The sequence below is a fragment of the Miscanthus floridulus genome, chromosome 5 (genome assembly GCF_019320115.1).
Source record: "Miscanthus floridulus cultivar M001 chromosome 5, ASM1932011v1, whole genome shotgun sequence".
Classification (NCBI taxonomy): Eukaryota; Viridiplantae; Streptophyta; class Magnoliopsida; order Poales; family Poaceae; genus Miscanthus; species Miscanthus floridulus.
The window spans coordinates 55,517,587-55,539,478 of record NC_089584.1 but is presented as its reverse complement, the minus strand read 5'-3'; the positions used below and the strand labels follow the sequence as shown (position 1 = coordinate 55,539,478).

Genomic DNA, 21,892 nt, shown 5'->3' with positions numbered 1-21,892 from the left:
CCATCTCCTTCTCCTCTCTCCCCAAACCCTAGCCGCCACCTCTCCTCCACCCTAGCCGCCGCCCCTAACCCTAGCCGCCGCACCCCTAGCCCCCCCCTCCCAACAGGGCTCTTACATTTAGGCTTTTAAGTTGTCTCATTAAATCATACTAGAATCCATTAAAAGTAAGAAGTATTTCAATACCATTACAATTCCAGTATGTTTGCTCTTAAGTATATGAAGGCCCATCTAAGGCCCATGAGGCTCTCTAGATATATAGCTATCTCCACTACTGGAGTGATCACCTTCTCAAATCTCAAAGGTTAGTAACATGGTAACAAAGTAAGGTTTAGGGGTCGAATTAGGGCTCATCTAATCCCTAATCACCCAAGATCCATTTTTTTCCAGGCTACAGATCAGGCCTGTCGCCGTTCGCCCTGTCCGTATTCGTCACTCGCGGGATCCACTGTTCTTCGCGCGGATCGGCCTGTTGCCGTTCGCCTCGTCAGTCTTCGTCACGCGCGCATCTTACCACGGTGCGGAATCCCGTCCACTCGTATCGCGCCCATCTGCGCTGTGTCGCGTCCATGAGTGCCGTCCGCGGCCCGTCTTATGCGTGAGCGGCCCGTCTTCTGCGCCATGGGGATTCGTCATCCGCTCAGCGTCGTCAACGCCCCTTCTCCTACGAGCACGTCTTCGTCCACGTCGTGTGTGGGCAGCCCACGCGACCTTCATCCAAGTCGTCTGCCCTCACTTGCGGGTCTGCCTGTGTGCGCGTCTGTGCCTGTCTGTGTGGTCTCACACTTGTCATCCGCCCGGCTTCCTGCTGTCCGCCCGTGGAGATTTGGACTCCTGCAACCAGCTTCATCCTCTTTTTCCACAGAGACAATCTCCTGTTGCTGCTTTCAAGAACGGTGGTAACAGACTTCTCTCACTGTTGGTTGGTGCTCCAAATTTTTAGTCATGTCTCAGATCAACACTACTGTTATAAATATTACCCTTGATGGTCAGAATTACCCAGAGTGGGCATTTTGTGTGGAAACTGCTTTAAGGGGTCATGGGCTCCTTTTTCATCTCACTGATGATCCTCCTGCTCTCACTGTTGGTTGGTGCTCCAAATTTTTAGTCATGTCTCAGATCAACACTACTGTTATAAATATTACCCTTGATGGTCAGAATTACCCAGAGTGGGCATTGTGTGGAAACTGCTTTAAGGGGTCATGGGCTCCTTTTTCATCTCACTGATGATCCTCCTGCGTTTCAGCAAGATCGGAGTAATGCTGCTGATGTCAAAACTTGGCAGACTATTGATGGCAAGGTGATGGCTGCCATGGTTAACAGTACTAAGCAATCTATGATTATGAGTCTGTCCAAGTGTAAAACAGCCAAGGCTATCTGGTCATGCTTGAAGGCGCGCTATGTTTTGCACACTCTTATGCAGCAAGCTCATGTTATTGAGCAGCAAGACATGTCTGTTGATGAGTACTTCTCAACTTTTGGTCGTCTGATGGGATCCTTGACCTCTATGGTGCCTGACTGTACAGCTGATGATTGTCCAGCCCACAAATTTTATTGAAAAGTTCCTTATCGTTTTATCATGGGTGTAAGAGCGGAATTTGATTCCATACGTACTCGGTTGCTTCATGATTCTTCCATTCTAACCATGTCAAAGGCACTGTCAGATTTGCTCGCTGAAGAGACACGTCTCCGGTCTATGACCTCTTCCATGCATGTGTCTCATAGTGTGTTGGCTGCTTCTCAGAAGTTCAGTACACCAAAGGGTGCCTCTCAGGAGCCTTGTCCGCAGGGGACAGCATCTCGATGTTTATTCTATGCCCGTAATAGTCCGCTTCAGCTACATGCTTACTCGAACTCCACTTGGGCGAGTGACTCAACGGATCGTCATTCCATCACCGGATATTGTATTCTTCTTGGCTCCTCTCCTATTGCATGGAAGTCCAAGAAGCAGGCAGCTGTATCTCGCTCTTGTACGAAGGCAGAACTTCGAGCACTTGCCACTATTACTTCAGAGCTTGTATGGTTTCGATTGTTGTTGGCTGACTTTGGGATTTCTTGTGATGTTGCCACCACACCTCTTCTTTGTGACAATACAGGAGCTATACAAATTGCCAATGATCCTATGAAGCATGAACTTACTAAACACATTGGTGTTGATGCCTTCTTTACTCGGTCTCATTGTCATCAGAAAACCATTGCTCTTCGGTATGTGCCTTCTGAGCTGCAGTTGGCTGATTTCTTCACTAAAGCACAAACTCGAGAGCGGCAGCTGATTTCTTCACTAAAGCACAAACTCGAGAGCGGCATCGGCTTCACTTGATCAAACTCAATGCTTCAGATCCTCCACTTCCACCTTGAGTTTGAAGGGGGGTGTTAAGCATATGAAGGTCCATCTAATATAGGCCCATATGGCCCATGAGGCTCTATATATATAACTATCTCCACTACTGGAGTGATCATCTTCTCAAATCTCAAAGGTTAGTAACATTTGCTAGCACACAGATATAGAAAGCAATGCCACAGTGTGTCATTTGGAGACTGAAAGCATCCTAAAAGGAAAGTATTAGAGATAGAGTACAGCTCTCGGGCGCTGGTCCTTGGGTCCTCAACAGCAGCGCCTCCCACATGTCATCTTCTGATGGTATGCTCCTCACTCGCCTTCCTATCCCTCCTTCCTTCATCACCGTAGGCAATGGTCACACTTTGCTTATTTCTGGTCGTGGCACCTCTATTCTCCCAATTGCTGGAACTAGCTTCATTTTGAACAATATTCTTGTTGTGCCTAATCTTATTCGAAACTTACTTTCTGTTCGCCAATTCACATGTGACAATAATTGTTCTATCGAATTTGATGCCTTTGGTTTCTCTGTTAAGGATCTGCAGACCTCTCGCGTGATTCTTCATTGCAATAGTGATGGGATCTCTACACCCTTCCTATGTCAGCCTCGCCGTCCACCTCTACCGCCTACAACCTTGCTGTTTCATCATCCCTGTGACATCACCGTCTTGGTCATCCCAATCCTGTAGCTGTCTCCACTTTTTGTAAATTGTCGGCAATAAATTGTAATAAAGCACCACATTGTTAACTTAGCAAACACAAGCATCTGCCTTTTGCTAGTTCCAGTTCTAGTACTTCTGCTCCTTTTGAGCTTCTTCATTGCGATGTATGGATGTTTCCTGTGTTGAGCACTTCTGGCTTCAAATATTATTTGGTCATAGTTGATGATTACAGTCACTTTGTCTAGATTTTTCCTTTGCGCCATAAATCTGATGTTCATTCTCATATTGTTGATTTCCTCGCTTACACCCAGACCCAGTTCGGCTCCCTGCCCAAGTGCTTTCAGGCTGATAACGGCACCGAGTTCATCAACACTGCTACCACTTCCTTGCTGTCCAGCAAAGGTATCTTGTTGCAAATGTCGTGCCCCTATACTTCCCCACAAATGGCAAAGCAGAACGGATGCTTCGCACCCTCAACAATGTAGTGTGCACCATGCTCATTCATGCCTCTATGCCCCCTGCTTACTGGACGGAGGCTCTAGCTACCACCACCTATGTGCTCAACCATCGCCCCTCCTCCCTTTTCAGGTCCTTCGTAATAAGATTCCTGATTATTCTCATCTCCAGGTTTTTAGGAGTTTATGCTACCCAAACCTTAGTGCCACGACTTCCGATAAACTTTCTCCACGCTCTGCTACTTGCGTGTTCCTCAGTTACCCCTCCGCTCACAAAGGCTATCGCTGCATGGATTTATCTACACGCCGCGTCCATGTCTCTCGTCACATTGTGTTTGATGAGACAGTCTTTCCATTTGCGGCTGTTCAACAGCCCCATCGGCTCTTGATTTTTTGCTGCAGGATTTGACGACGGTAGCTCCACCCTCTACGGGTGTTGAGCAGCCATGCCCTCCCACGGTAGCTCCACCCGTTTCGGGTGTCGAGCGTTCGTGGTCTTCTTCGCTGGCCTTCGACGACTACATCATCTCAGTCGGTAATTTCCTGCTGGCCCCTCTGCCATCCGCCAGGCCTGCAGGTGAGCTGGTGCCTCCTCTTGTTGGCACGCTGCCTAGTCCCACTCCTGCAACAGGGACTGGGCAGACACCTTCCGACGCTCATGCTGCGGCTGCCACCGGCCGTGGCCCCCCTGCCGCCGATGACCCTGGACCGCACCATCACAAAGGAGTTTAGATGATTCATTTTGTTTATAGTTTGGACATCACTTTAATTTAATCTAAATACTACATATCCAATCTCGGATCTCAGAGCTCGAGCTGTGCAAAAAATTAATGACATCTCAGCAACAAGTTTTCATATGTGATTTTGTCATGTAATCAAGAAAATTGTCCAATTTCCAATCATGGGGACAGCTGGCGGCAGCCAGATATGAAATGGGCATTAACGCGTTGTACATGCTGCTCGTATCTTTTTATCACATTAATGAAATTATATGCGATGCTTGGGCCAAAGACCAAATATTTTGTGCCAGTAAGCAATATATCTGGGCATTCTGTAACATTTACCAAAATTACCTGTGCATTTATGCAGTTGGCTCATAATAAAATTGAAGAAACTTACATCATTGATATGTTACTAAAATTTGTGTCCAAAGCAAAGGAATAGAAAGTAGGGAATGACAGTAATAAAATAGTACTAATAATGACTAGTTTACTCGCAAATAACTTGTTGAGCCTTCATCATGCTGCTCAATGATCTAATCATAAACCTTGGATCAAACACATTAACAGGATAAAAGAATTTTTTTTCGAAACCAGCATGCAATACGTGTATGATATGAAACCACCTATAAAGAATAAAGTAAATATAAATGAAACATGAGGAAACTCTGGCAAAGCACAAGTATGGAATCAAAGTATTAGGCCAAACTGAGTGTTTCCACTTCAAATGAGTGCACGTGTTGAAACAATTTAAAGCATTTATTACAATTGATTTGATGATCCACATAGCTTTCTGAAGAAAGTTTGCACTCATTACTTCAATGTCTAAGGATATGACAACAGAGGATAAAGTAATCTGTTCACTGAGGTGGCTATACAGCCAGGAAACTTCTAAAACAATTTTCCAAGCCATCAACTGGGTTACAGCATAAAATCTTCAGCCAAATTTTGTATTCGCATCAAGAATCATGTAATAAACCTTCAATAAAAGTAATGATCTTGGGCAAAAAACAAAATTGATGTCCTTAGTAAACTTGCACTACAACCAGGCATTCTAAAATTTAGATAAATAAGCCTATATATATAAAATAATGTTTCAAGGTGCTACTGCTACAAAATATAAAAGGAACTTAGTTTCTAGTGGATCACATAGGGGAAAAAACAAATGTGTTGCTATTACTAAAGCTATAAGATATCTCATGCTTGTCACATTACAACTGAAGGTCAGAATTCTGAACTCCACATTTTGTGATTCCGAAAGTATATATTGACACACAAGAGCAACAATTTGAAATCGATCCAAAAGCAAGTTAAAAGTAACATGCTATATTTTTTGGACTCAATAGGTGTGCAGCATCACATAAACATTAGGAAGCAAATTGAGTAGCACCAATACTTGCCTCGGCTGTCAGCAAGGTTGGAGTGATAATGCATTCAGGTGGCCTCCAATTTTTTTGACACATCATGTGCACTCTCTTAAGCTCTAAGGAAGTGATCATCAAGTTGCGTAACAATATGTAGCAAACTGGCAGTTCCTGATGCCACCATTACCTTCCCCTTCCGAGTTTCAACTGCACCCATCGAAGAGGCATGCTGGTAGTGTGCTGCTGGTGGTGGGCCAGGTGCTTTGGGTGGTTTCCTCACAATAGGTTTCGATGGCGGTAGATTAGCCACCATCTCCTCAATTGCTTTCTCCTTCTCTGCGTCCGTCTGTGGTGGCCTTTCCTCAGTAGCAGCTGGCTCACTAACAACTGGTTTTGCCACAGGTGCCTTCACCTCAGCCACTGGCTCAGTATCACGCCTTTCCATCCACAAAGTATCATCAGCAGGCTGCTCTAGGGTGGGTGGTGGGGTGGGAGTTGGGCCAAAGAAGTAATCCCAGGTAGCCATCTGTGACTCCAGCACTGGGGGCGGTAGCATTGCGGTGGCAGGCGTTGGTGGGGTCTGGTTCAGCCTTGAGGCGGAGGTGGTGTTACTGGAGAAGATCCCACACTACTCATCAAAATCCGCTTTGATTGGTGTCCATGCTCCATGCCGTCCACATTAACATCGTCATGCTCATGGTGATCGTCGTCTTCATCACTATCGTCGTCGTCGCTGCTGTCGCTGTCGCTGTCGGTCTTGATATGCCCATCGTCTTCCTCCTCGTCCTCATCCTCATCCTCCTCTCGTATAGGAGCATCGGCAGGAGGGCGTTTTTTGGCGGGGGCCCTCGGCTCCGGCTTAGGAATCTCTAGGAATATTGGGAGTGGAGGAGGACCTTTGGAGGCTAGAATGAGAGAAGTCGGCGAATGGCGGCGGCGGCGGCGGGGAGGGGCTGCTGACGGAAGCTGCGGAAGGGCCTGGCGGAGTCGAGACAGATGCCGCCGCCGCAGCGGGAGCGTGGTGGGTATGGGAGGACACCAGGCTAGGTTGGGCGCCTCGCCTTGGGCGAAATCGGATAGCGCGCCGCCGGTGCTCTTGAGGCGGACGGTGTAGCCAGTGTGGGCGGCAGCAAAACCGTTCCGCGAGACCACGGCGTCGGCCATCAGCCGCTTCCGCTCCCGGCACCGACACACCGCCTCCTCCTGATCGATCTGCCTGCACCCCATCGAAGCGGCTGGCGGCGACTCTACGGTGTCCTTGTCTTCTTGAGATTCTTTGGGAGGGGTTCCTAGTTCTAGCGCTTGATGCGGCGGCGGCGGCGGCGGCGGCAGGTGGGGAGATTGTTGAGGCCCGGTGGCGTTGGATGAACTGTGTGGGTGCCCGTGCAGCTGCAGAGTGGGCAAAGTGACGGAGCAGGACTCTTGTTCTTTTCTCTTCTGTTTTCTTATTTTCTCTTTTTTATTTTCTAGTAACTGCAAGGTTTTATATTAAAAATGTTTTCCCCGCTCGAGTCTTTACAACTGACTAACTAGTAATTTACGCGTGTGATAATACCTTTGCGATTTTATTTGAGAAATGTAATAACTTGAGATAGATATGATAAAATGAAGAGTTAAATGCACCAGAGATCCATTAACTTGTGAGAAGGTTTCAGTTAGGTCCTATCAACTTTCAAAGTGGCTTTTTTAGGTCTATAAACTTTTAAAATGGTTCACTGTAGGTCCATACATATTTATTTAATATTAAATTCAAAGTACATTTGCAGAAAATCCCCTACCTTTCTTTATCTTCTACGCGCTCACCCTTCCTGCTCCTGTCCAGACGCTGACGCCATGGCGTGTGCTATCGCCGCGGCTGGAGCATCTCGTCGTCGTCGAACTCGCTGAGGCAAACCGCGCACTCGAGCGCGCCCTTGCCGACCTTGTGTGCGCCCTCGACCCCGTGTACCCGGCGTTGAGCTCGTTGCACTCCACCGTGAGGCTGTCGTCCGACGAGGCTCAGCCCCAGCTCCGCGATGAGGTAGTCGAGCAGGGTGAGGTTGAAGTCCCCGGGGATGGCGAACACATCGGAGGCGCCGCAGAAATCGGCCATGCAGCAGAAATCATTTTCGCTCTCAGACTCGGAGACAGAGCTGCTGCCATCACCGATGGCGATGCTCCCCGACGCCTCCAAGACGACATCGGGATCCATGGGAGTCGTCGCCACCTGCAGCTGCAGCAAGACGGTTTCGTGCCCGTCGTGTTCGTCGTCGTATCTCGACGGGTAGCACAGGATCCGCCACTCGTAGCCGCCCACCTCGAAGGCGCCGGAACGGATGAACTCACCATTGTTGTGGGTCCTACGCACGGCGCTGTGGCCCGGGACGGTGAACTGGTGCCTGCCTCTCCACACTTTCCGACGCCCTGTACACCGAGAAGAATCTTCTCACGGCCACCTCCACTGCTTGGAAAGCTTGGAGCAGCTCCACCTTGCCAGCCTCCTCGCCCTCACCAGCGCCTACGACTGTGGTACAGCTTCATGGCCGCCTCCTACACCCGTGGGCCGCCGTTGGGGTCCACCTCGACATCGAGCACCTAGGGCACACGCTTCTTGAGGTCCCTAGTAGTGTTAGCGATGTGCAGGAGTGCCCTGGACCGGAAACAGAACGACACGTCAGACCCCAGAGCCGCTCGTACAGCGAGCTGGCTCTTGAGCCACAGGAAGTCGTCTGGGTCCATCAGCATGTGGAGGTCCTCGACGTCAGCGAGCAGCTTCCACACGCGCTCTAGGATCCAGCAGTCGCTGGCCGCCGCCTCCCAGTTCTTGGCTTCGATCCATTCGTTGAGGCGGGTGAGGAGTTGCGACGCAGCGCGTAGCCATGACTCGAGTATCTGGTACATGGTGAACAGCGTCTCGAGCTCCCGGTTGCGGTAGCCAGACTTGGGCTCCGGCACTGGCCTGGGCTTGAGCGCGTGCAGCTCGTGCGGGCGCACGACGCGGTCGTACTCGAGCATGGGCTTGCCGGCGAGGTTGGGCTTGCCGAGGCTGAGCGTGAAGGTGCAGCCCTGCATCTAGCTCTCGATGGCGTACATGATCTTGGCCGCGAGCGTCTCGGACTTGTCCCATGCAGCGACGCGTGGGAGCAGGTTGGCCTCACTGACCTAGCACACGATGGCCGCGGCACTCCCGGGCAGCTGCCACACCTAGGACATGCTACGCTCCCGCGGGAGCATGCCCCATGAGGCGCTCAGCTCGGCGAGCAGTGCGCTCCGGTCGCCCTCGCAGAGCGCGAACACCAGCTCCACCTCTCGCGCCGCGAGGGACTCAAGCCGGCACGCGAGCTGGCGGCGGCTGCCATTCCCACGCGTGTCAGACAGCGCGAGGGACGTGAAGCAGAAGGTGACCTCGTGTCGATGCGATGAGCCAGCCGAAGGATGTAGAAACCTAACCATCTCATGTCTCGTGGGTCCCGACGACAGCCTCACGGTGGAGTGCAGCTTCGAGTTCCAGGTGGTGGCCAGCAAGACGATAATGACCGCCGCACGCGCACGCCTGCTGGCCCCAGAGCAGGACATGGTGGTGTCACCGCCCAGCATCTCCTGGCACCTCGAGCGGCTGCTGGACACCGGCATGGGATCGAACGTCACCTTCTCCGTGGAGGACGGTGAGTTCGAGGCACACATGCTGGTGGTCAATGAGTGGGCGCTGGCCCTCCTTTGGAAGACATGGGCGGAGGTGGTGAAGAGCAAGAAGGGCAAGAAGAAGAAGAAGGATAGGAAGATGATGATATGGATCGAGGGCATCAAAGTCGTCGTCTTCAAGGCCCTGCTCCACTTTGTCTACATGGACGAGCTACCACCGATGGACGACCTAGTGCGCGTCGCCGGAGCCGAGAAGCAGCCGTCGTCGAGCAGCATGGTGTGGTTGGCCGGCGATCTGCTGGTGGTCGTGGAGCAGTACTAGCTGGTGGAGAGGATGCGGCCCCTGTGTGAGAACCTGCTGTGCGGGTTGATCACACCGGAGAACGCCATGGCCACGCTGGAGCTAGAGGAGGGGACGAAGCGCTGTCGCGAGGCACTCCTTCCCCACCGAGGCTGAGGCTAGGTGTCTAGCAGCCGCTGAGAATGAGAACGACGACACGTACCATCTCGTTCGGTAGCTGGGTGGGGTCGATTGGCCCTGAACAAGGTCCGCGAAGCTGGCGTTGGGGCTCGAGGCCACGGGCCGCCCGTTCCTATGGGCGCTCAAGCGCAAAACTGCATAACTAGAGTTACAGACATCAAACAAGCATGAACTTTAACTTTCTAGAAAGATTATTAAATTATCTAAAATATGTTTATTATCATAACAAGGTGATTCCATAATTAACAAGGCCAATCAAGTACAACTGAGCACCTCTATCCAGACTTGGACAGATTCTACCATGCAACTTCACAAGCTTATAACTGGAGCTCAACAACATCAAAAGGGGTCATCTTTAACACTTTGGAAAGCTCATGAAAGTCACTACACTTATTCTACTATCTCTAGGACACGATTCAAAGCATACATAAGTCAAACAACACAATCATTCATATCTGTATAGAGAGCATGCAAAATCTAACCATGAACTTACAAAATCTATAGTCCCTAAATTGTCAGGCCTATGGCCATGCAATTTGAACATAAGCAATATTATGAAATTAGCTACAACTTTGGTATTCACTACAACTACAGAAAACTTCATTTCCACCACAAAAATGATTGCACAAGCAAAACTACACATTCATCCCAACAGCAGTGGTACCGAAAACTGATAGAAACTTCAGAGAAGCATAACTGGAGTTCTAGACCTCCAACAATCATGAATCATAACTTTTTGAAAATATTAGGATGTGACCTACAACTTTCTTATTCTCATCATAAGATGATTCTACAGTTAATAAGGTCAATTAATTCAATAATTGCATCTCTGTCCAAAATATGGACAAAATCTGATATGCTATTTTAAACAGCTATAACTAGAGTTCTACATGTCCAATAAATGCGTTTCTAGACTTTTTAGAAAGATTGTAAAATTCTAAACAGCTTTTTTATAAATACCTAAAGCTAATTCTATAGTTAAAAAGGCCCCACAGTACCCACAAGGCAATCCTACCTAGGTTTGGGCAGAAACAGCCACAGAGATTTAAGCAACTCTAACTAAAAATCTACTTAACCAAAAATTATGCTCTTTAGCTTTTTGGATAGATTAAGAAAAGTAATAAAACTCATGTATTGTCATCAAGTCATGATTCATAACTTAACTGAGCCAATTAATTCAAAAATGCAGACCTATTCAGAATAGGAGCAAAGCAACATAGGGTATTTGTTATTTTTATAACTCTTAAACCATCAAACTTAAACTCCTGAAATTTTTACCAGACATCAACCATCACCTCAGTAGCAGTCCATAAAAATTTCACATTAATTTGAGCAAAACAAATACAGTTATGAAAAGACAAAACATAACTAGTATTTAAAACCTAACTATATGAATCTATTTTTACAGCAAAATATTTAAACTAAAACATGCCATATTATATATCTAATGCATATATAATTTCACAAGGATTCCAAAAAGTCCTCATTTACTATTTGACGATTTTTATACTAATTACTACAAATTTTCAAAGTTGATCATTCAAATCTGCAAAAACCAAAGAAAAAAGGGTTGTAAATCTTCCATCGGGGACCCTGTAGAAAACATAAATCAAGTTCAGCGAATAGGTCCTTTAGGCACTATTTAAATGAGTCTATAGTTTCACAGAAAGATCCTTCACTTCCTTTAAATTTCCGTGCAAAGTCCCTGGCCTTCTTCAACAACAGAGCAAGCAGGGGAGGACGTCGGGACCGGCCGGTTCAGGCAGCCAGGGTGGCCGAAGGTAGCGGAGGAAGGGCGCTGGGGTAGGCCGTGCCCACGGCTGGCACTAGCTCAGCTCGAGCTAGCCACCAGTGGCATGGCTATGAAGCTTCCATAGGTGACCATGGCTGTAGGGCAGCATGTGCAGCAGCGGCACGATGAGGGGCAGCGGCGCTGTTGGCAAAGCGATGCAGGACAAGGGAGGAGGCGACGATAGGGCCGGCAGCGGCCTTATCTGGGCGACTATGCGAGAGTGGCCGGCGGTGATGGAGCTCCAGCAGTAGCATGGTAGCGGTAAGGTGCCGGCTGGAGAGAGCAGGAGAGGGAAGGGGAAGGGAGAGGGAGAGAGTGGAGAGGGCACGGGAGTTTCGGGTCTATATACTCATGCACATGGGGAGAGGTGGTGAGCATGCACGAGCGAGGTGAGCCGAGGGAGCCACGCGGCGTCGAGACTCTATGCGCTGTCGGCCTTGCTACTTCTGCTAATCAAGAAAGAAAGAAATCCAATACCACCTCGAACATACCACTGAAGTCTCAATCTCCGTCCCTTCATAACCCTGAATCCGTTTAGTTTTGGCACAAGAGGTAGTAACCAGTGTTGTAGAGTTACGTGATATCTCCAACTTTGCTTAAAGTGCCAAAGTCTAATTCGGCCTGGTTGAAGAGATACAAGGCTCCAAAGCGGGGTACACGAAACTGAAATCACAAATTCAGTTATCCCAGACTTAGCACATTTTTTTGGACTCTGAAAACAGCAGTAGATTCAAAGCTTGAGCCTTAGTTTGGCTTGCTTACAAGCTGATATGGCTCTTTGTACAAAAACTAAGTTTGTTCTACTCCCCTTGAACTTCAACTTTTATATCAGGTACAACTCCATGCAAGTAATGTAAGTGATGGGTCAACACCGGTCAAAATAGCATCATGGTAACACTTGAATTAGAGTTTTTGACCAATTGAAGCATTTTCTTGACTTCTGCTCAACACGAACCCTTCATGACTTTTGTTGTAGAGTTCTATTAGAGTCATTTGGGTAAGGTAGGAAGGTTTGGTTGATGACCTATAATTCCATTCACTTAATAAAGCAATCCAAGAAAGATTTTAACTTATCATTTCATGAGACTTCTTGATTCCAAACTTAATGAAACTTTTCCACTGGTCAAGATGGATGCATGTTGATGTAATGTACATGAAATAAGCACGTTTAACATTACTCTTGCATAATCTTAACAAGGGTCCACATGTAAGCAAAGGTGCGTTGTCCAAGTTTAAGTTGGAGCTCACTCTTGTAGATTTGATCTTGACACCTTCATCACCAATTAACATGTCATGTTTGAGCTCAAACCCATTGCTCAACTAGTGACAAACACTTGGGGTGTTACAGCCCTCCCCCCTTATGGGAATCTCGCCCTAAGATTCGGTGCAAAAGACTTTTAAGGGAAGAGGAGCATGTCATCCATTTTCCAACATCAGTGATAGCATTAGGCTACTCAACTTCGGAGTATCAGAGAGGCTAATTTGGTCAAGATAATTTTTGATTCTTGCCCTTCGTAGTAAGTTTTGTCTGAAGAATTTCCTTCGTTGGTGTCCATGAAGCATTGTTACTTTGGGAGGATTCCAAGATAGCACAACACTACGTTCTCGGGATACGGAGAGTACTACAGACCATAAACTAATTACCCATAATATCTATTTTCCCTAGTGAATATAGCATGGACCATGAGAACCTTTCATTTGACTGCAAGCTTCTAAAAACTACTCATTATAATCGTTCAATGTTCATTCACAAAGTTCGAAAAGGAGTCCTCTACCAAAGTAGCTTGAGTACAACTCTTCATAAGGAATGAGATTATAGACGGGGTAAGCATTCTTTGTGGCTGTGAGAAACCGAGCAACCAACAGACAATGTCTGTACCAGTTGTAACCGTTCAATCTCTTAGATGCCAACTAATGGAAAACTACATAATGTTCCATGTGTGTAGTTCTCTTTCTCTAATGATAACACTATATTATCTGAGTCTGTTGAGTGAGCGGTGAATGTGATAGCTGACTCTGTTGACTCAGCATTTTCAACGATCATTATTTGAGGGAATCCTCGTATCCAAGTGGCAACAGTTATCTGGGTTGAATCCGAGGCAACCTCGTGGGTAAAAACACATGGAAGGTACCAAGGACAAGTCCACCTTGGAAATCCTTGCTGAAAAAAGATATTAGCAAGGCCTAGAGGTCAACAAAAGTTGCAAGTATACACCGACTGGAAAAACAGTATACTACTCAGTAGGTTGAGCATAATTTGCCTTCATGGTGCAGTGGCGCAGTAAGTTGGGTTGACTTGCACTATCGCAAAATTAGCTTTGTTGAACTACATTTGACATTGGAGCTTCCTTACTAATGTCAATCAACAACTCAAAAATCAAAGCCTGAAATTTGTTGTTTGACACTTTTCAAATTGCTTTCGATTCAGAAAAGCACAAATTGACTTGTAGAACACCAGGACTGCTCAAGCATTGTTGATATCAGAGGGCAAAAGTGAGGAAAAAAGGGGTTCCAAAAGTCTTCTCTAGGGCATCTAAAGTATTAACAGTCATCAGATTGCCAACATGACCTGAACTACAACACAACCTACTAATATGAGGAATACTAGTAGTCAGTAGAGAAATCATAGATTCTGTACCTCTCGGTAATCAGTTCATATCCTACAAACTACTACTCCATTGTGCACAAATTTTGGTAGGCATTTATATCCAAGGGTCCTTTAACTATTGATCAAAATTCAGCTCAAACGGACACTGTTTGACTATCCAAACAAATCATCTACCAAAACTGCTTTGTTCTGAAATTTTGGGACCAAACTATCAAAACATCTCTCAAATCCAATGCTTTACTTAACCAATTGTCAAACCTAACTTAAGACACCAAAGTACCTTAAGCAAGGAATGAGATTACCAAGTTTGGTGTGAATTCAACCATGTTTGAGCCACTAATCACTAGCTTAAGATAGCTAGTGGAGGGCCATAAAACCTTGATAGATTTCTAGCTCTTCTTTTTCCTTGCTTCACACAGTTGTGGAGGGTGTTCTGCACTCTCTAATTTTTGTTATAACCACGGTAGCTTTCTCGCTGAGGATGGAAGCTAGGGTTTTCCTCAGGTGCTTCCTAGGGAACAACTTCAACCTGTTGATTTAGGCACCAGCTCAACAATGCACAAGCATTAGACTGGTGGGCTATTTTTGTAGGGCGCAATGCATACTTCATGTGGAGTGATAGTCCCACAAAGATAAGGAAACGTCTTTGATTATCCTTCTGTGCTTCATCTAATAGAGTCCTGAACAAATCCTTTGATAGCACCATATACATAATGATGCTGACCGAGACTAGAGATGTGCTTTCTCTAGCTCTTTACTTAGCCGATACAGTAACTTGCACTACCTGTGTGATTGTCCAAGGTGGACTTGACTTGACGACATAGGGCTTGGAGAAGAAAGTTGTACTAGTATCACTGACTAGCTTTGCTATTTCTTCGTCTAACAGTGTCCGGTGAGACATAACCTTAGAAGCTACGAAAGAATCGTTACCTAGCTAGAGATTGATCTTCCTACTGGTAACTAATCAGTTGTCTCTGAACGCCAAAAAGGTTCCAAATCTTCACTCTTGATAATAAAAATTATGGTCAAAGCATAAACAGATGGTCGCCATTGAAGTCAGCAAAAAGGGGTCACACCTAAGAAGGTCGGTTGATCATCTTACACATAAAGGTCAAGACTTGGATAGAAAACTCATAAACACTAGGTGACCTATTACAGCACATAATATCCCTATCCATTTATCTTTCGATTGATAACTTGTCCAACTTTAAGTGTTGTGTGCCCTTTTGATCCAACGGGGATGACATAAGTTGCTCACTAGATGACCAACATCATTACAGGGATAGTCAAGTAGAGTCACTTGTCTACTACCTTTTGTAGTCTATTAACATTGTTGTCAGTGACCTGTTCCTCAAAGTTTATCCTTTGGATGACTTCGGAAGGGAGTCCTATTGCATCTAGTTCGACATAGAGATTTTTTGACACGATAAGCAGAGATAACCAAGGCAGAGCTCATGTGAAAATAACACATCAATGTAGTTCTGCAATGGATAATAACTGAAACCTCGATACCAGCGTGTGCCGAGCAGCACATCCTTGTGTCGCGCGCCATAGGAGGCTCTCAGTTTCATCGTGGCACCGTAGTTGCTACTCATAACACCATTACTAAACATATAGCCCACAAGAATTTTCACGTGGCACAAATTTGGTTGCATAGGAGCAAGCACCATGCGAAGGAGGAATAGCAAGAAAAGGTAGTCATAAGGTTAGGAGTCAACAAGGAGGTGATCCAAAGATCAAAACACAGCGCAAGAGAACATAGCCTAATTACTGAAGACAACTAAGCAGGGGACTCTTGCCTAATTTCCATATATGCCTTGTGTTCACCAAAGTGATTACCATATAAAGATTAATATGAGATTTGGTCTTACCGAGGAGCAACATGAGATTAAGACTGATAAATATCCAGATACTTGAAAGAGTTGGAGACAAAATACATGAGATTTGAGGGATAGAGCCAAGGCACTGACTAGGGATTCAGTTGATAAAACAATGACATGATCTACAAGGAAAAGGTTCTAAAGCCAGGGTAGATAGCGATTAGCATTGACCAGATCATTTGTAGAAGAAGGAGCAATGAGATCCGACAAGGATTTTCAAGCAAGGTCAACCCACATAGGAGCGGGACAACCATGACACATGAAAGCATTCAAGGGAACTAAGCGTGGGCTTAACAAAGGCATGGATAAAGGTCTTCGTAGCGCAACATTCAAGGGCTAGCAAACACATGTACAGGCTTAGGCTTCGAAGAGAGAACTTAATTGGAGACAACAACCATGAGATTCCAAAAACTTGGACACTATTCTAGGATAGCACTCTTCAACATTCGTATGCTTACTGAGGACAAAAGAGGCGACAACTATGGCACTACCTAGATAATGAGCATCGACACCTACATCATGGTCTTAAGCAAGCCTTTCGAATCACTCAATCCAATTAGCTTAAGTGAGTATTTCTAAGCACAAAGCTTGCACACAACAAGCAGTCACCTACAACAACACCACTACACATAAACATGTGAAACATGGAGGTAAGGTACGGTTATCTTTTATTTCCTTTGGAAGCAAACATACAAGGCAAAGCTAATCACACACTATCTTCCAGCATAGCTATTCAAGCAGCATGGGACAAGGCATTTTGTCTAGCTTCACACAGGGAAGATAGTAACCACACATGGATCACAAGTTACTTAGTATTAGAGCAAAGTGAGGGAAGCATATTTATGCACAAGCACAATCATGATGCATGCTTGTCCTATTTGTCCTCACAAAATTGCCAGCCTAAGGCGACAATCACGTTCTATGTTGGTGGCATAACACGTACTCTCTCGATATATAGCTAGTCATCAGCTACATTCAATCTACGCATTCGTGGTTAGCGTACCTACAGGCAAATTCATTGCAGCCCATCCCCACAAGAGATAAATAAGTACACAATGAAAGCTGTAAACTAAGATACTCTCCATATATACATCCCCAGATATATATACTTCGATATCCATAGCTACCTGACAGATATACCTACAATTAAGTGCCTTCATATATATACATGTGTGTAACATGTAAATATTCTAGTAACCATAGCCAACTCTCCCCTAGACCGATAGTTGGACGGTCATGCTATCACAACTCACACTTACCTGGGCGTAGAGGCAATTGATCCATACATTACCATTCAAGTGAATGGCATCCATACAATAGCATGCCGTATGGACGATGAAAGTAAAACCCCCCCATGTTAGTACTTAGATAGCCACCTAATAGTCCTTAACTAGGCATAAAGGAGGATGTCGCTAGCATAGTGTTGCAAATTAGTTTTGACAAATTTGCCTGTAGCTAAAGTTTTAGTCAAAATAGGCTTTTTAAAACCAAAACTTTGTTTTTAAAACTATGTACATGACAGTATTATGCTTAATCTTGCTCTGATGCCAGCTGTGATAGAACCGCCCAATTTATATAAGATCAAGTACAGGTTGTCCCCGCTAACACAGTTGACACACGCATACTTTCACTTATATAAACCTAGTAGTCCGCCGAGTGTCACTGAAGGACCTCGGTAAATCAACATCACAACCAAGATCGCGTGATTAAGCAAATACACATCACATATGCAGAGTTGTAGTGGAAATAATATTACAAATGGTTTCACAAATAATAGTACAAGTTTGGGTTTCAAAACCGATTAGTGAAAACAACATAGCTTTCAAAGGATTACAATAATAGAAGTTCCAAATACATTGCTAGTATAAGTGACATCCTCAGATAAAAGCATATAGATGAGAAGTAAATATAGAGTCACCGAGCCCACCGGCGGTTAGCCACCATCTTCAGCAGACCAAAACTTCACCTGCAACATGGTGGGATAAACCCTGAGTACTCAAATGTACTCAGCTAGACTTACCCGTCATAAACCAGAAATAAAGTGACACCAAGGAGTATACAAGGCTTTATAGGTGGAGGTAGCGTAACAACATTTTTGCATAAAAAGCGATTAACTCAGTTATACAATTACAATTCTATCATCAAGTTAATTATAGCTATCCATCTCTAGATTAGCAACTATCCTATGCCAAACATGCGATATATCATTTTAAGAGCATACAATAGTAACCATAGCCAGTGTAGTAATTCCATGTTTATCCGAACCATCACATTCCATAATACAATTACTACGATGTTGGGACTAGCCAAGTTTCTCACTATTCGAAGAGAGACGGCGATTTCAAATCGATTTTCAACCAGCTAGGAATTTATTCCCAACACAAACCCAGGCATACCACATGAAGGTAGCCTTAGGTCACCTTTGGTACAACTCAGATACACATTTCGCGGGTTCATACAGTGCTGCACAATTAGGGACTGATGGTAGCTAGGTCGCTCAAGCCATGCCTGCCCATGGTCCTGAACCAGGTCACTCAGGTCATGCTTGCCCACGGTCTATTGATCTGCTCCTCATAGAGGGCACACAATAGAACGAGGCTCGGCCTGAGTTGAGCAACTCGGCTTCACGGTCAGAACGAGTTATTCAGCCCTAGCTAAGTGACAGGTATGTGTTCAATCTTGTCAGAAGCGCCAACAATGGTACTGGTCCTTAATCGACACAGACAGGGATAGATCCACACCCAAGACCTCCATATCTTGTTGCTTCTCTATCGACATCCCGCACGGATCTCCATTTACATTACCCCATGGTTCTTTTCCACGATAGCAAATATAGCCAACCGTGCTTCGATATCCACCTATATCTCGTAGGTGATAGGAAATCACCCAACTTCTACTAGTCTAAGCATGGCTAAGCAGATATTCAATCCTAGACCTACACAGGGTTAAAGGTATTTGTATCTGGATAAGGTAATTCCATGCATCAAGTGTTCCAATCAACTCTTATAACCGAATGCATCAATCATAAAGGACTCAAGTGATATTTTATAAAACACTAGGAGACTTAGAATGCTCCGGGGCTTGCCTAGAATCCAATACTAGGTCGGTGTTTGTTAGATGACACTTGCTTGGCGAGTATCTCCCATTCTAGCACTTGTCCAGTCCTTCCACCTTCAGAATAGGTCCACCATACATCGTCTTTGGGTTCAGTTTCCAACATCACGTCCTTCACGTGGTTCAGCTAGGGTACCTAGATGAGATCCAAGATGCAAGTGCATGAATATGAGGATTGGTAATATGAGTTGTATTACATAATAGCATTCAAGGAAAATATAAGATCATGCAAGACATAGACACCTAGAGTTATTTAACTAACCATCACCCAACCTATTATAAAGGGATAGCAAGCATATTAGGTATGACACACAATGGAACTTAAGTTCAGATATGGCACCGATGCATTGATCAAGAATTAACCCACATGTTTAGCCAAAACAACAACAAGCTAAAGCAATCACCTAGCAAATGTATAGGAATCTGGACAACAGCACAATAGTTACTTGTTTTAACCCTAACTAGAGATATAAGCATCCAATAGGGGTGACCTAGACTTTCTGGAAAGCTAACAAAATTGCCTACAACATTGTTATTATCCCCAAAAGCTTATTACAAAGCTAACTAGGTCAAACATGCCTAATGTTTCATATCTGCATAAAATTAGGACAGAAAAGTAGTAGTAGTTTCAAAACGGCATAACTAGAGTTACAGACTATCAAACAAGCATGAACTTTAACTTTCTATAAATATTATTAAATTATATAAAACATATTTATTATCATAACAAGGTGATTCCACAATTAACAAGGTCAATCAAGAACAACTGAGCATTTCTATCTAGACTTGGACAGATTCTGCCAAGCAACTTCGCAAGCTTATAACTGGAGCTCTACAACACCAAAAGGGGTGATATTTAACAATTTGGAAAGATCATGAAAGTCACTACACTTATTCTATTATCTTCAAGACACAATTCAAAGCGTACATAAGTCAAACAACACAATCATTTAGATCTATACAGAGAGCATAGCAAAATCTGACCATGAACTTACAAAATCTATAGTTCCTAAATTATCAGGCCTATGGCCATGCAATTTGAACACAAGCAATATTATGAAATTAGCTACAACTTTGGTATTCACTACAACTACAAAAAACATTATTTCTACCACGAAAATGATTGCACAAGCAAAACTGCACATTCAGGCCCAACTACAGTGGTATAGAAAACTGATAGGAACTTCAGAGAAGCATAACTAGAGTTCTAGACCTCCAACAATCATGAATCATAACTTTTTGAAAATATTAGGAAGTGTCCTACAACTTTCTTATTCTCATCAGAAGATGATTCTATAGTTAACATAGTCAATTAATTCAATAATTGCATCTCTGTCCAAATCATGGACTAGAATCTGACTGGCTACTTTAGACAGCTATGACTTGAGTTCTACCTATCCAATAAATGTGGTTCTAGACTTTTTAGAAATATTATCAAGTTCTAAACAACTTTGTTATAAACGCCTAAAGCTAATTCTACTGTTAAAAAGGCCCCACAGTACCCACAAGACAATCTTGTCTGGGTTTGGGCAGAAACAGCCACAGAGATTTAAGCAACTCTAACTAAAAATCTACTTAACAAAAAATTATGCTCTTTAGCTTTTTCGATATCTTACAAAAGTCCTAAAACTCATGTATTGTCATGAAGTCATGATTCATAACTTAACTGAGCCAATTAATTAAAAAATGCAGACCTATTCAGAATAGGAGCAAAGCAACATAGGGTATTTGTTTTTTATAACTCTGAAACCATCAAACCTAAACTCTTGAAATTTTTACCAGACATCAACCATCACCTCAGTAGCACTCCATAAAAATTTCACATTTATTTGAGCACAACAAATACAGTTATGAAAAAGACAAGACATAATTAGTATTTAAAACCTAACTACATGAATCTATTTTTACAGCAAATTATTTAAACTAAAACATGCAATATTATGTATCTAATGCATATATAATTTCACAAGGATTCCAAAAAGTCCTCATTTACTATTTAACGATTTTTATACTAATTACTACAAATTTTCAAAGTTGATCATTTGAATCTGCAAAAACCAAAGAAAAAAGGATGTAAATCTTCCATCGGGGACCCTGCAGAAAACATAAATCAAGTTCAGCGAACAAGTCCTTTAGGCACTATTTAAATGAGTCTATAGTTTCGCAGAAAGATCCTTCACTTCCTTCAAATTTCCACGTGAAGTCCCTGGCCTTCTTCAACAACAGAGCGAGCAGGGGAGGACATCAGGACCAGCCGGTTCAGGCAGCCAGGGTGGCTGGAGGTAGCGGAGGCAGGGCGCTGGGGTAGGGCACGCTCACAACTAGCACTAGCTCGGCCCGAGCTAGCCACCAGCGGCATGGCCACGAAGCTTCCATAGGTGGCCATGGCTGCAGGGCAGCACGTGTAGCAGCGGCATGGTGAGGGGCAGCAGCGCGGTTGGCAAAGCAACATAGGACAAGGGAGGAGGCGACGACGGAGCCGACAGCGGCCTTATATGGGCGACTACGAGAGAGTGGCCGGTGGTGATGGAGCTCTAGCAGCAGCATGGTAGCAGCATGGTGCTAGCTAGAGAGAGCAGGAGAGGGAAGGGGAAGGGAGAGGGAGAGAGTGGAGAGGGTAGGGGAGTTTGGGTCTGTATACTCATGCACATGGGCGCGAGGTGGTGAGCATGCACGAGTGAGGTGAGATGAGGGAGCCACATGGCGTCGAGACTCTATGCGTTGTCGGCCTTGCTGCTTCTACTGATCAAGAAAGAAAGAAATCCAATACCACCTCAAACATACCACTAAAGTCTCAATCTTCGTCCCTTCATAACCCCGAATCCGTTTAGTTTTGGCACAAGAGGTAGTAACCAATGTTG

General features: G+C 44.9%; 1 protein-coding gene and 1 pseudogene across 1 annotated transcript; both read right to left on the bottom strand.

Annotated features, from left to right (window-relative positions):
* Positions 1-266: 266 nt before the first annotated feature.
* LOC136449986 (nitrate regulatory gene2 protein-like) lies at positions 267-6,940 on the bottom strand. The gene is made up of 2 exons (XM_066450234.1): positions 5,572-6,940; positions 267-4,155 (listed from the first exon to the last, which is right to left on the bottom strand). Exon 1 carries the CDS (start codon positions 6,760-6,762, stop codon positions 6,121-6,123), a length of 642 nt encoding a protein of 213 aa, XP_066306331.1. The 5' UTR covers positions 6,763-6,940; the 3' UTR covers positions 267-4,155; positions 5,572-6,120.
* Positions 6,941-7,874: 934 nt separating this feature from the next.
* LOC136454658 (nematode resistance protein-like HSPRO2) lies at positions 7,875-9,147 on the bottom strand (annotated as a pseudogene).
* Positions 9,148-21,892: the final 12,745 nt, after the last annotated feature.